The 15,409-nt window shown below is 35.1% G+C and overlaps 1 protein-coding gene across 1 annotated transcript in view; it reads left to right on the plus strand.

The window, feature by feature from the left end:
• SAMD8 (sterile alpha motif domain containing 8) overlaps positions 1 to 15,409 on the plus strand; it is a 55,020-nt gene that overhangs the window by 21,516 nt on the left and 18,095 nt on the right. Inside the window, exons 2-3 of the mRNA XM_011355446.2 lie at positions 2,925 to 3,517; positions 13,453 to 13,548. Of these exons, the coding sequence (XP_011353748.1) occupies positions 2,925 to 3,517; positions 13,453 to 13,548 (689 nt within the window). The remainder of the gene's footprint in view (positions 1 to 2,924; positions 3,518 to 13,452; positions 13,549 to 15,409) is intronic.

The raw sequence follows: 15,409 nt of genomic DNA on the forward strand, positions 1-15,409 counted from the left end.
GAGGGTAAATATGGTCCTTCTTATTACATCATGGTCAGAAGTCCCTTTAACTGATAATTGATTTGTATTATTTACTGGTTAAAGCTGAAAGTGTTCTTAAGCATTTACTAACCTAATTTCTTTATTTTGTGGATTCGTATGAGACCTATAGCTGTCATAGTCTTCGTTCAAAGTCTCCTGTTCTCTGTACTTCCTCTAGCACAACGTAAATATTAAAATGGCCCTAAAGCCTTCTATCATCTTTTAATATACCTCTTTAATGCAGGTTTTCACTGTGTTAGCTAAATATGGGCCCCTAACTATACATAGTAGTATACAATTAAAGGACATGCCCTGACCTGGTGAAGCACAACAGCGGAATGCGTCATGGTTTTAGGGCATTGGCACAGCAGGCTCAGAGACTTTCAGGAGGCTCGTTTATATGATAACTCATATTTTCTAGCAGCTAATACACCACCATCAAAGCGTGTTTGTTAGCCTCATTGAGGGTGTAAAGAACTGGTGATATAGGACAGGAGGGAAAAAACGTGAAAGAGAAGATCATTTTGAGCAGTTTATAACATGAAACTGTACTAAAGAATAATGCTACAAGGATGGGAGTGACTTGGAACCCATTGATGGTAAGCTTTTGGAGAAAGGAAAAAGGTAGCAAAATAGAAATAAAATGACAGAAGAAAGAGGACCTTGTTATGTATGAGATGAGCTTCTCAAATCTGCTTCTTCATAACTGCTGCAGAGTTTGTAGCTTGTGCTTGTTGGATATTCAAAGATGAAGTAATTTATTCAGAACTTACTTTGGGGAAAAGATATGTATGTAGTAGGTAGAATGAAATCATCTGGCTATGTATATAAACTAAAACATAGCAAAATCATATTTTAATGGAATTTTATATATGTTTATGTAATCGATATACATTAATGTATATAAATTCCATATGTTAAAATGAATAAATCATATTTCTTTGACTGTTGGGATGTGATGATATGCTGTAGCTAAAAAGAAGGGTTGCATTTTTGTAACTACTGTATATAAGAATTTTTTAGACTTTTAAAACATGCAGATAACTTATAGGTGGATGTGCTGTTAATTTTCTAAGACTGAAAAACTGTTGTGTATGGATAATATTAAAAGCCCGGTTTGGAAACAAAATGTGATTTAAGCCTTCCAAAAACCAGGATTGCTTTTTAGTAATTAAGAAACAAATATTTAATTAGCACGTTTCTTATTTGCTGAATATTTTTGATAGTGTAAGTGGTGCTTATGTAGTTAAGTATTTGCCTTTTTCAAATGATTATAATTCTTCATAGCAAGAGTTTGTGTGAATGGAGGAGAATGCAGAACAGTAGCAGTTGTTTACTTTCCTTGGCATAAGGAGGCATGAAAACTTTTTCAGAGGCAGAAATGCATGTTATATGGGAAGGGTAAACACTAGAATCAGGAATTATTATTACATCTGGAAGGAGAGGAAGGAGATGCTTATCAGGGAATGACAGTCACTTGTATTGATGTTTTTTATTTTTAATTAATTAATTTTTTATGGTGACATTGGTTAACGAAATCCAATAGGTTTCAGCTGTACACTTTAACAATAATGCATATACATATTTACACTGTGTGTTCACTTCCCATAGTTAAATTTATTTCTGTCACCACATATTTGACTCCCTTTACCCCATCTACCTCCTCCTTCCCCCTCTCCGTCCCCTCATTTTTTTTTTTTTTTGCTTTTGAAAGTAGACTTGTAGAGAAAAGTGAAGCTTGTAAGTATATAGCTTGATGAATTTTCACAAAATGAACATACCAAATAACTGATACCCAGATTAAGAAACAGAACATTTGTATGGAAACTGGCCGATTTTTTTCCAAGCTGAGTATTGGCATATGTGTGTTTCCTGTATTATTCTTTATTTTTTTTTTTTTTATGCTTTAAAATTTGCCTAATACTTTTTTTTAACAATCATCTCAGAAGGAAATATGGTCTTCAGGGATCTGGAAAATGTCAGAAAACCCACAGGCTCTAGTAGTTGAGAAAGTACTTCAGGGAAATAGGTTTTTTCTATGTAGGCCTTTGTCTCCCGTGTATCTGATAGTTTATAAACCTGATATTGGCCCAAGTTTTAAAATAGAAAAAGAACATAAATAGTGCTATGTGGGATCAAAGTAGTAAAAATTATTAGTACTTTTTGAAACAGTGGATTATTAGCCTTTCATAATTGCAATATAAAATTTGGGTCCTCAAATTTATGGGTACATTGAAATGACAGTTTTATCAGTAAAATCTCAATGGTAGTTTAGGAAGGAAATTCCTTTTCAGTTCTATAATGGAACATTCAAAGTATAGAAAGAACTGAGCTATTAAGATATTTATATCTAGTTTAAAGGCTTTCTGTCTATTATAGGAATTATTTGTATAGTATATAGAAGTATACTTAATCTAAAGGGTTTCCTGAAATTAGTTATGTTTGCCTTTGTGGTGGTTTTTTCTTTTTAGAGAAAGGGAGATAGTTATTTCATAAACATGAAGATTTCTGAAATTTATTTTTACATATAACAAATCTTTCTATATATCCCATTTCATGAAAAATATTAAGATGGGATTTTTTTACCATTGTTCTCAACAGTAGGCTTTATCTAATTAAGTTATGACCACTATGATGTGGAAAAGCCGTTTGTAAATTAACGTTTTATAAAAATGTTTGGTCATTAACCTTTCTGCTATTGAAGTTATATGCAGAAAATTATTAGAATGTTAATGTGTTGAAAAACCACTTGAATAATTCTTGTTTCTTTTACTTCTCTTCTAGAAGCCAGTAAGGCAATGTTGGTAAATTATTGTTTCTGTTATGTTTATATGTATTTGGTTTTCAAAGGAGTTCTTAGGACACACTGAAGTTTTTGTTTTGTTCCTGTTTTCCCTTGACAGGCAGTGGAGGAGGAAATGGCAGGTCCTGATCAACTCTGCATCCGTCGCTGGACTACCAAGCATGTAGCTGTTTGGCTGAAGGATGAGGGCTTCTTTGAATATGTGGACATTTTATGCAATAAGCACCGACTTGATGGTATCACATTGCTAACATTGACTGAATATGATCTCCGGTCTCCTCCCCTGGAAATCAAAGTCTTAGGAGACATTAAAAGGTTAATGCTCTCAGTTCGAAAATTGCAGAAAATACATATTGATGTTTTAGAGGAGATGGGATACAACAGTGACAGTCCCATGAGTTCCATGACTCCTTTCATCAGTGTTCTTCAGAGCGCAGAGTGGCTGTGTAATGGGGAGCCTTCACACGACTGTGATGGACCCATCGCTGATTTGAATTCTGATCAGTACCAGTACATGAATGGTAAAAACAAACATTCTATTCGAAGATTGGACCCAGAGTACTGGAAGACCATATTGAGCTGTATATATGTTTTTATAGTATTCGGGTTTACATCTTTCATTATGGTTATAGTCCATGAGCGAGTGCCTGATATGCAGACCTATCCACCACTCCCAGATATATTCTTAGACAGGTAAGTTTTATTTCTAGTGCCAAGTTTGTAGAAGATTGCTATAATAGCAATAATAATAATATATTTATGATAATTGTGTTGTTTATTATTGTTGGTTTGGTTGATGTATACTTACCATTTGCTTTATCTGGTAATATAGAAAGATATGCTTTGAAATTACTTCTTTATCAAAGTAAATTAGACCTTAAGCCATAGCTCCCTGGGCACTTTAGATTTTTAAGGGATTTCCTGGAATGTTGTTTGTAATAAATGGAATGTGGTTACTTTTTTAAAAAATGATGTCAGGGTCCTGCTTTTCCAAAGATTTGGGGAGGTCTCCTGTATCACCAAATAACTTGAAATGATCACAAATAGTACAGACTGATTCACTGATAGTATTCTGTTGTTTTTACAAAATACCTAAGATTAGAACAAACCTCAAAACTATTTTTATATTTGTAGTGCTTTCTTGTATATTTTAAAGTTCGTAGTGCTTTCTTGTATATTTTTATAAAAGGTTTTGCCCTCTTAAAAGTACCTTATAGTATGTTTTTTTAATGAAATAGATTAAAACGTCCACATTAAGATGGCAGAATGACATCCATATCACATTTTGTCCCCTCTCAAACCCTAACTAAGCAGGGGTTGGTTTGCTTAAGTTGCAAACCAACAAGGATGGGGCAGATAGGAGAGGAGAAAACAGCCATACAGTTTTGGAAATTTGAAAGCAAATAGAAGACCTAAAATAATCCAATTCTAAAACAGCAGTCGAGAAAACTGAGAACTAACCCGATCTTTGTTTCAAATTTCTCAAATCTCTGGACATTGAAGGTGAAAGGGTGGCACTAAAATAAGAATTGAATTAAAACTGTTTAAGAAGCTGTTAGATTCCTATATCTTCTTCCCTATTAGTTTTTCTGACTGTAAACAAAGACTCCAAAGAAGTAAGGAAGAAAGCATACGGATATCTGGGAAAGCATACTGTGGGCAGAGGAAACAGCAAGATGCAAAAATCCAGAATTGGTAGTGTGCTTTAGCATGTTTAAGGAACAACAAGTAAGAAATGGGAGAACTGTTGCAGATGAGGTCTTACGGGAGACAGGAATCCAGATTGTGTAGGGACCGTTGTAAGGACTTAAGCTTTCATTCTGAGTGAAAGGAGAAGCCATTGGGAACTATTTAGGAGAAGAGTAATGTGAACTAATTTCCACTTTAAAAGGTTCCTCTAATAGTTGCATTAAGAATAGTGTGGGGGTGGGGGTAGGAAAGCAGGGGTTAGTTAAATTACTGAATTCATCTAGGCAAAGATGAGGTAGATTTTAGGATAAGAATAGTAGTGGTAGAGATGATGTGAAAGAGTCAAATTATCTATCTATCTATATTTTTCGAAAGTACAGCCAACAGATTTGTTGATGAATTTGTATGTAAGGTGTAAGTGAAAGAGAGAAGTCAAGAATTATCCCAAGATTTTTGACCTGAGCATCTGGAAGGATAGAGTTCTCCTTTACAGAAATGGAAAGACTGTAGAAGGAGTTGATTTGGAGAGAAAATTAAGGGTTTGGTTTTAGACACGTCAAATTTGAGATATCTTTTACAACAATCAGATGTCAAGTAAGAGCTGGAAAGATGAGTTGGAATTCAGAGCAATCTAGGGCTGATTTTAGGGAGTTACCAGCGTAGTTGAAGCCATGATGTTTGATAAGGTCTCCTAGGGAGTGAGAAGGGAAAAGAAGATTAAAGATTGAGCCCCAAAACATTACAACATTTAGAGGTCAGAGAAGTAAGGCAAAACCAGCAAAGAAGACTGAGAATGTCAAGGCAGAAAGATAGTAGTATCCTGGAAGCCAAGTTTAAAAAGCAATTTAAGAAGGCAGGAATAATTAATAATTAGCTGTCAAGTGCAGCTTAGGGGTCAAGTAAGATGAGGATAACTGACAATTGGATTTAGCAACTATTTGGTCATCAATGACCTTGACAAAAGTGCCTGATTGTAATGGGTTTAAGAGAGCATGTGCGACTTACGGGAATTGACCTAAAGATATATCTCCATAAATATGAAACAACATTTCATACAACATTTCATACAACATTTCGTACAAAGTTATTTGTTGTGACATTATTTGTAACAATTATAAATTTTAGAAATAATCTAAATGCTTATCCATGGAAAAGCTAGTTGAATATACTATGGTACAGCTATACAATAGAGATGGTTTAATCGTAAAAAAGAATGAAGAAGATTTTTATGAACTGATATGAAATGATTTGCAGGAAAAACTCAGGAGCAGTTAGCAACATGAGCATCCAGTTCCCGGTTTCTAAATACCAATCCCTAAAAGGAAACTCAGACCAAGGCTTCTTAGAGAAAGGGCTGATTTTAAGTCTGGGGCAAGGAAAGTGGAAAATGAGCCTGAAATAGATCTTGTGCCATAAAGCAAGGAAGTGCACAAAACCAGTGGAAACAAGTCAAAAGAACATAGGAACTGGTTCAAAGGGGCTCCCACTGATCAAAACAATTATAACATCAAAAAGAATAGTGATGGTAATGGATTATAATATGTCAAGTAAGAAAAAGGATCTACGAACCATAGTGATAAACAAAACAAACACAAAGTGGTGGGGTGAGAGGAAAAGTTCTTCAGGAATAATACCAGCAGATAAATGTTGGTGGCCTGACTATTTTGCAACCTCCCATGTAATAATTGATTCAGGCAAGTGGATGCTAAAATCTATTAGGTGAAAGGCTATTGGGGGGCAAGATAACCACATGATCTGAAAGTATCATCTCACATGTTACTTAATTACAGAGAGAATAAGGTACCTTTACAATGGCAAGCTCTGACATGTGTCATTGTAACCATATGATCAAATGTAGCACCACAGTGGGACAAACTGATATTACGTGCACTGGATGTAATGTTCATAAATCACCTATGGAATAATCTTGCCAAAAAAAAAAAAAAGGTATCCTAAATTTAATCATGAGGAAATCATCAGACAAATCTAAAACATGGAACATTCTACAAGGCAGCTGATTCAGACTCACCAGAAATGCTAATGTCATGTCAGACAAAAGCCAGGCAGGGAGAATTGTAAGGGAAATTAAAGAGATATAACCAAGAGCAAAGCATGAACTTTAATTAGATCCTATATCGAGGAAAAAAAATACTGCTAAAAAGGACATTTTGGGGACAATTAGGAAAATTTGAATATGGATTGCATATTAAATGATGTAGTGTAAAACCAAATTAGTGTTACAGTTTTCTGGGTTTAATAGTGTATTGGATTATGAAGAGAATATCCTTGTTCTTAGGTGATACATGTTAAAGTATTTAAGGGAAAAGTATCATAATGTCTGCAACTTACTTTGGTGAGAGGGGATCAGTCTCCTCAAAAAGAATATATGGGTATGTGTATGTGGATATTTATAGAAATATTGAAATGAAGCAAATATGGAAAATGTCAATTATTGTAAACAATTGATAGATTTAGGTGAAGAATATAAAGTGTTATTCCTTCAACTTTTGGTATGATCAGAATTTCTCAAAAAAAAAAAAAGGCAAAGAAATGATAAGAGAGAAAAAGAGAATGGGAAGAGAAAAATTGGAAACAATTGAGTCTTATAAGTTTTCCTTTAAGGGCAGTAGAGAAATGAAGCTGTAGCTTGGAAGAAGAGGATATGGAATCAACAGGATTTTGTTTTGAATGGGCTATATTATAGCATGTTTATTATATGACCCAGTTTTGGGGGAGGGAGATGATATTAGAAGGAATAGAGGGTACACTTGTTGGAGTCATGTCCTTGAGTATATGAAAAGAAATAGGATCTAGTGGGTGGGAGAGGCTGGTCTTAGGTATATGGACTGTTCTTCTATAATGGAAAGATAGGAATGATGGAAACAGAGGTAGAAGGTTGCTAGATATAATGGTGGAACATGAGGAAATGCTTTCCTGATTTTTTTTATTTTCTCTTCAAACAGAAAGTTAGAATGGAGAAAAGGTTGGGGGTTTGAGGAGAGAGGATGAGGTGTAAAGTAGTTAAGAGTGAATAGACTTGTGTGATATGTAACAGCACTAAAGGCCTCCTTGAGGTTGGTAGTCATGTTGGCATTATGTGTTTTACCACCCTCATTCAACTGCATAGATACAGGTATGGAATAGTTGGATAATTGTCTTTTTATCAGAGTTGAAGTTTTTCTAGGCAGTACAATGAAGGAAAAAGAGTCAAGGGAGTGATTATAATGACTGACTATGGACTCAGGTGGATAAGGAAGGATGTGAGGATATGAAGTTGATGAAGGACAGTGAAAATATTATAAGATCAATAGATTTTAGGTCTCAGAATTATTGAAGTTGGAGTAATGGAGGGAATAAGCTGGAAAGACAAGAGGTAATGGTCAGTATAAGATTCCTGAAATTGAGATTTTGAAGAAGAATCTCGGTAATGACAAGATCCAGGTTATAACCATGGTGTAGGTTGCTGAAGTAGAGTAAAAGCCAGGGTCATAGGAGGAGAAATTAATAGAGAAGTGAGTGAGAAGCACACAAATTACAACAAGAGAAGTTTTAGAGAAAGTGATAGTGAAGCAGAAATTAAAATCTTCAAGAAATGAAAGAATGAATGCTGAGGGGTCCATAGATGACTATGACAATGAATAGTGGGAGAAAAGAGAGAAAATGGTCTGGGAGGAAAGAGAGAAAATGGTCTGGAAGAGCAATGAGGATTTTATTTGAAAGTGTACAATTCATTGGTTTTTAGTATACTTAAAAAAATGTGCAGCCATCACCACTAATACCAGAACATTTTCATCACCCCAAAAGAAACCCATATCTCTTATCAGTCATACCCCATTCCCTTCTCTCTCCATAAACGTAGATTTATGTTTCTGTGGATTTGCCTATTCTGCACATTTCATTTAAATAGAGTCATACAGTATGTGGCCTTTTTCTATGTGTGCTTTCTTTCATTTAGCATAATGTCTTCAAGATTTATCCACATAGTAGTATATATCAGTATTTCATTCCTTTTTATTGCAGAATAATATTTCATTGTACCCACAATTTACTCATTAGTTGATGAATGTGTTGTTTCTACTCTTTGGCTACTAATGCTGCTATATATAAACAGTATACAAAGTTTTACACAGACATATGCTTTCAATTCACAATGGGGATTTGGAACCAAATTTTCCCCAACTGCAGTGCTACCTACTACAAAGCTTCATGGTCTTAAGTATCTAAACTTTATTCATAGGAGAGTGGTAGCAGGTGCTACAGTGTTCTTCCTATATCCGCTCAGATCTCTTTTCCATTTTCTTATGCACTGATATTTTCAAAATCCAGCAAATGTGTCTCTTTGTTGGAGAGCTGCTCTTGGGGTGCTGGAACACACTTTGCCTGCTTAAAAAGAGAGCCAAACTCTTTTAGGTCTTTGGACCTACGCTGTCTCCCAAATTCCCCACAGGACTGAGCCAAAGTTACTCTTGCTTGAGTTCCCCACAGACTGTGCTTGAGTCTCACCCTTGCCTTGCTTCTTTGCCTTCCTGAAGTTATTTCCCCATTGTTCTCTAGTTTTCCCCTGTGGACACTCCTAATCATTTTCACACTGATCTTTGTTTCAGAGTTTGCTTCTGAAGCATATTTGACACAATTCCAAGAGCTTCAGCACAACATAAACAGAAAATTAGGAGATAGGAATGCTTCTAGAGGCCCACTTACAACAGTGAGAACCGGGAGCTGATAACCATAATGCAAGGGAGGAAACAGAAGCACTATAAAAAGCACACATAAATAATGGAAAAACCACATCAATCTGGAATTTAACTGCCCTTCATTTCTCAGAAGTCCTTAAGGTCATTACCATGTTCATTGAAATAATCACTGTTCACAGTGATGACTCTGAATTACCAAAGAAAATTGAATTCTATCCGGAAAAAAAGGCACGTATATGTATAATGCATTTTAGAAAGCTTTACATCATAAATATGAGATACTGAATATACATTTGACAGTTTCCTCACAACACTCTACTAAAATGACAGTAAATGGGGGGGACCCTATAATCTCATGAAGGCAAGAAAAGTGATAATAATGAAAAAATGGAAAGCTAAGTGCTTGTTGTGAGATTGGGAGTAGAGACGAACAGTGCCTAAGAGATGAGTTTATTTGTACTGCAGATCTCTAGAAAAACTCTCAAAATAGGAGGCACCAAGCATCTCTCAAGACCAGCTATAGATAGGAGCAAAATATGGGAGATTTGGTTGAAAATCAATTTAAGAAGCTTTAGACCTGCTGTAAACCAACAGAAGATAGGTGATGTATTCTCCAGAGTAGCTGAATGTAAGGGACTCTGGAATTGGGGACATCAGGCCCACATAAGAACAAAGGTGCACGTTTTTCAGTATGTTTTCAAGAGGATTAACTGTAAATCTACCTATTGATCACTGAGACCTCCAGCTTCCTTCCTTAAGTAGCCAGACTTATTTCCTATCCCCACTCTCACCCAGCCTCAGTACTCCAAGCAGGAAAACAGATTCCTCTCCTTGGAAAACCTACACAAGAGAAAAAAACTGTAGATACTGTGGTAGGGGAGATAGCCCTATTTCATCAACCAGACCTCTGCTCACTCTACAGTGAAACCATAACTTGACAAGCTCAGTCAAAAAAAATTCACTGAGCTTTTTTTTTTAGTACTTCATTGTCAGATATGAATGGTCAGTCAAGAATTACCAGACATTTGAGGAAAACAGACCAATGCAAATAGAAAAGAAGCAAACTGGGAAAAACAAAATAGAGAGCAGAACAACACTTCAAAAAAAATAACCATTCATATTCTCACAAATAAGAGATGCTGCAGCCTATGAGAGAGTAATAGTAGGCTCTGAAAAAGGGAAATTCGGAGAAAAAAAGTTTTTGGAAAATAAAAAATGAAAGTAGAAATTTAAAATCCAGCAGGATAATTGGAACGTAAATTTGATGAAATTGCCCAGCATATAGAGCAGATGATGAAAAGTGGAAGAGAAAAAGTAAGATCAATCCCGTTAGTCCAACAGTGAACAAATAGGGGTTCTTATAAGGAATACATAGAAAAAAATGAAGGGGAAGATATTATCTAAGATATAAGGAAATTTCTCAGAACCAAAGGACATGACTTTCTAAATCGAAAGGATCCAGTGAATAGCCAGTACAAGAAATGAAAAATTTTAGAATAGTGGGTATAGACAGGATCTTAGAAACTTCTTAAGAGGCTAAACATAAAACATGCAGAGACTGGAAATCTAAATAGCATCAAACTTCTTAGCAATAGTGGAAGCTAGAAGACAATGGAAAATGTCTTAACATTCTGAGAGAAAATAATGTCTAATCTAGAATTCTGCCCTTGCAAACTACGAATTAGATATAAGGCTAGACCCAAGGATATTTTTAAATTTGCAAGTCTCAAAAAACTTACTCTCTAACCTCACACCTACTAGAATGGCTAAAATGAAAAAAAAAAAAAAAAGGTAAGTCCTAATGAGGATTCAGAGCAACTGATACTCATACACTGCTGGTAGAAATGCAAAATGACACCACAGCTTTGAAAATAGTTTGATAGTTTCTTAAAAAGTTAAACATACATTTAATATAGGACTCAACTGTTTCACTCTTAGGTATTTACCCAAGAGAAATGAAAATATATGTCCATGCAAAGACCTGTATGTGGTCTTTATTCATAATCACCCCAAACTGAGATTAGCCCAAAATATCCATCAACCAGTGACTGGATAGAGCAATTTTAAAGAAAGAATTATACACGCAATAATGTAGATCAATCTAAAACACATCCATGCTGAATGAAAATAGCCAAGTACAAAAGATATCTGGATAAATACTGTGTGAGTGTATTTATATGCCATTCTGGAAAAGGCAAACCTGTAAGGGACAGAAATCAGATTAATGGTTGTTGCAGGGCTAGAAGTGAGAGAAGGGATTGACTGTAAAGGGGCACAAAGGAACTTTTTAGAGTGATGAAAATGTTGTACATCTTTATTGAGGTGGTGTTATGTGACTGAATATGTTTGTCAAAAGTCATTGAACTGTATAGCTGAAGAAGGCAGATTTTTCCGTTTGTAAATTAAACCTCATATAAATCTGACATTAAAAATAAGTTTATCCTCCAGGCCCTCTTTCTCAGAAAACAACTGGAGGATCTACACCCCATCAAAACTAAGGAGTAAACCAAGGAAGGGGAGGACATGGAATTCAGGAAACAGAGAATCCATTACAGAAAAGAGGAATTCCCAAGATGAGGGTTCAATTTTATTCCAACAAATAGCCATGCAGGAGAACTAGAAAATGGCAATCATTCTAGAGTGGAACAAGAGGGAAAAGGGAAAAGATTGAAATTGATAGAATATTTTGGAGATGAATTGGTGATAGGCGCACAAGAAACAGAACAAACTAAAAAAAAAAAGAAGTTATCTATTAGCTCCAGAGAATTATTTAGAAGTTGTTCAAGAAAGGGATTTAATCATTGTTCTCTGACTCAGCCATGAATGATATTTACAAACGTATATTAAGTAAAAACAGAATTGTGAAATAGTATTGAGAGCATGGGGAGATGGGGAGAGAGAGAATATCTGTGTATGCGTATGTGTGTTTGGTAGGTGACTAAAAAATATAATGCCAAATAAAACAGAAAAGTGAAAGTGATCACCTCTGGGGAGCAGGAATTAGGTTTAGGTTGGGGGTGTGGCATAGTAATGGAAAAGATAGAAGAAAAGAGGGATAGAAAACAAAGGGAGACAGAGAAATAAAGGAGTAAAACAAAACAAACATTACTGTTCCTAAAACAAAACCAAATATAGTAGTTCTCTCTTATCTAAGGTTTTACTTACCACAGTTTATTACCCACTGTCAACTATAGTCTGAAAATATTAAATGGAAAATTCTAGAAATAAACAATTCATAAGTTTTAAATTGTGCACCATTCTGAGTAGAGTGATGAAATCTCGCACTGCCCTGTTCCTCGTGCCCTGGACAAGAATCTTCCCATTGTCCAGCATATTCACGCCATATATGCTACCTGCTCATTCGTCATGTAGTAGCCATCTCAGTTATCAGATCAACTGTCACAGTATCACAGTGCTTGAGTTCAAGTAACCCTTATTTTACTTAATGTCTCACGTTGACATGACTTTTATTACAGTATATTGTTATAATTGTTCTATTTTATTATTAGTTTTTGTTAATATCTTACTGTGCCTAATTTATAAATTAAACTATATCATAGGTATGTATGTATAGGTAAAAACAGCATATATAGAATTTAGTACGATCCATAGTTTAAGGCATCCATTTGGGAGTCTTAGAATGTATACCCCATAGATAAGGGGGACTACTCTATACTAAAGAAAAGGAGTCAAGTTCAAGCTCTGCTTATCTGGATTCTGAAATTAAACTATATCATAGGTATGTATGTGTAGGTAAAAACAGCATATATAGAATTTAGTACGATCCATAGTTTAAGGCATCCATTTGGGAGTCTTAGAATGTATACCCCATGGATAAGGGGGACTACTCTATACTAAAGAAAAGGAGTCAAGTTCAAGCTCTGCTTATCTGGATTCTGAAATTAGCACATCATGGGAGAAGTGAGACTTCCTTCCATTGTCTTTTGTGGGCAGTCCTATATCAAGTTCTATTGTGCTATATAGGGAGGGAGAAAAAGGTTGTTACTTCTCTACAGAGAACCATGACTGGAAATCACAGACAACAAAGAGGTTCTGGTAAATAGGGTACTTTATGAAACATCCTCCCCCCACCCCAGATTTTTCAAATATTATCTCTTAAAAAAGGTAAAAGTTATAGAAAACAATTTTAAGGTCATTATTTAAAGAGTATCTTATTGAAAAGAGTGACATCATTTATGCACATTATCTTCTTGTCAGCCCAATATGTAATTTTTTCTGTTCTAGCGTTCCTAGAATCCCATGGGCCTTTGCCATGACAGAAGTATGTGGCATGATTTTGTGCTATATTTGGCTCCTGGTTCTTCTTCTTCACAAGCACAGGTACCTCACCTATTTTGTTAAAAGACTGAAAGTGTTTTGACTATCTCGTGTAAAGGTCATCAAAGCTGTTTCTCCCTTTGCAGTTTCTTTGTTAATTTCCTTCTCTAGTCATTCTGGCATACTTATTGACATAGGAAAATGGGGTTTTATCAACAAAAGAGTCAGCCTAAAGTAATACCCACATATTTACTAATATTCTGAACGTATTTTGCAGGGAAATATCACAGCAATATTCGATCATGGGCCAACCATTGATGTCCTAGCCTTATCTTTCATTAGAAACAAAACAAAAATGTCACTATGTAGAAGGATAGAACCCCCTCCAAAGACAGTCTTTGGTCAGATGTTCGGATGGAAGAAATTGTTCTCTGCTTGGAGGAGGCCCATTAAAAAAAGAGATTATTTTGCAAACACCATGCACACCTAGTCAGTGTGGTTTACTTCATATGGTATAGGAAATCGCTGAAAAGGGAGAGTGTTTCTTTGGCACTTTCACCAAGAAATACAAAGGGAATAATTTTTTCTCATTAAAAAAAGAAGAGAAGCATAAAGGGAGGCTCTGTTCCTATTTTAATGAGGAGGAATTACTTGATTTAAATAAAAAATAAGGCATAGTGAAGAAAAAAAGAACTAGAAAGTATGGATCTGCTAGTCATTGTCTTTGGACACGGAAGAGGAATAGGGTTACTTTCTTGCATTTTTGATCTTTTCTCCTCACCAGGGAGTTCTTGAGGTAAAACCACAGTGATGGGCTTTAGATCCTAAGCAGCAGTTATTTTGGTGCTTTGAAGGTAAAGAGAAAGGTTGATTGTTGCTATTCTTGTCACACTTTTAGGCCATATTGGACTTCATTCTCTCTTGTTTGCGGCAATATTTTTAATTGGATTGCTTAAAACCAGAGGTAGTTTAAAAAAAAAAAAAACTTGTATTACTGCTGCTTTCTGGTATAACTTTGTCTTATAAGACTCCGTGGATTTGAATTTATTCATTCTTCAAAACAAGAGTTTACTTTATAAGAAACCTCGGTAGATTTAGCAAATCAGAGCTGTAGCCAGTTAAATGCAAATTTTGATGTTTAATTAGACAAAGAATTTCTCAAAGTGTGGTCTTTTTGCCACTTAAATTAGAATCACCTTGGCTGTGGTTAAATGCAGAATTCTAGGCTCCATCCCAGGTGTACACACTGAAGTTCGAAACATACCATAACCTTGTGTCCTTTGCTCTTTTTGAAGGTGGGACAAGCATTTGGAAAATATATAAAGCATAGTCCCTGTACTTAAGAATAAGTCTGTTTTGGTTTAAGACATTTAAAAAAATAATAGAACAGTGCAAGTGATGTCACAATACAGTTCAAAATTTTTATTAGTAGCGATATACTTAATGTAAAACAGTATTTAAAAAAAAGTATTTTATAGCTTAAGTTTAAGTTAGGAGAAGTTAGAGAATGTTTATTAGATAGCTACTATCATTAACAAACTTACAATGTTATAACAAACAAAAAAATCCCTACAATCACATTTAACTTTATACCTTTCAAAATAATTTATGAGCAACATATGAGTAATAGGACTAACACTGAGCTAAGAGTCAGGCTAGGTACTAATCTTCTCTTTTACATAACTCGTTTGCTTTCTCTTAGCCATATTTTCTTATGCTCTCTGATGCTCTTAGATCTGCACAGTCCCACTTTACAGATGCTGGCCTCATGTGACTATTTAAATTTAAATTAGCGAAAATGAAATAAAATTAAAACTTGGCTCCTCAGTCGTACTAGCCACATTGCCAGTGCTCAGGAGCCACATGTAGATAACTTGTTGAACAGTTCAATAGTGGAACATTTTCATCATTGCAGAAAGTTCTA

The sequence above is a fragment of the Pteropus vampyrus genome, unplaced genomic scaffold (genome assembly GCF_000151845.1).
Source record: "Pteropus vampyrus isolate Shadow unplaced genomic scaffold, Pvam_2.0 Scaffold20, whole genome shotgun sequence".
In the NCBI taxonomy this organism is placed as follows: Eukaryota; Metazoa; Chordata; class Mammalia; order Chiroptera; family Pteropodidae; genus Pteropus; species Pteropus vampyrus.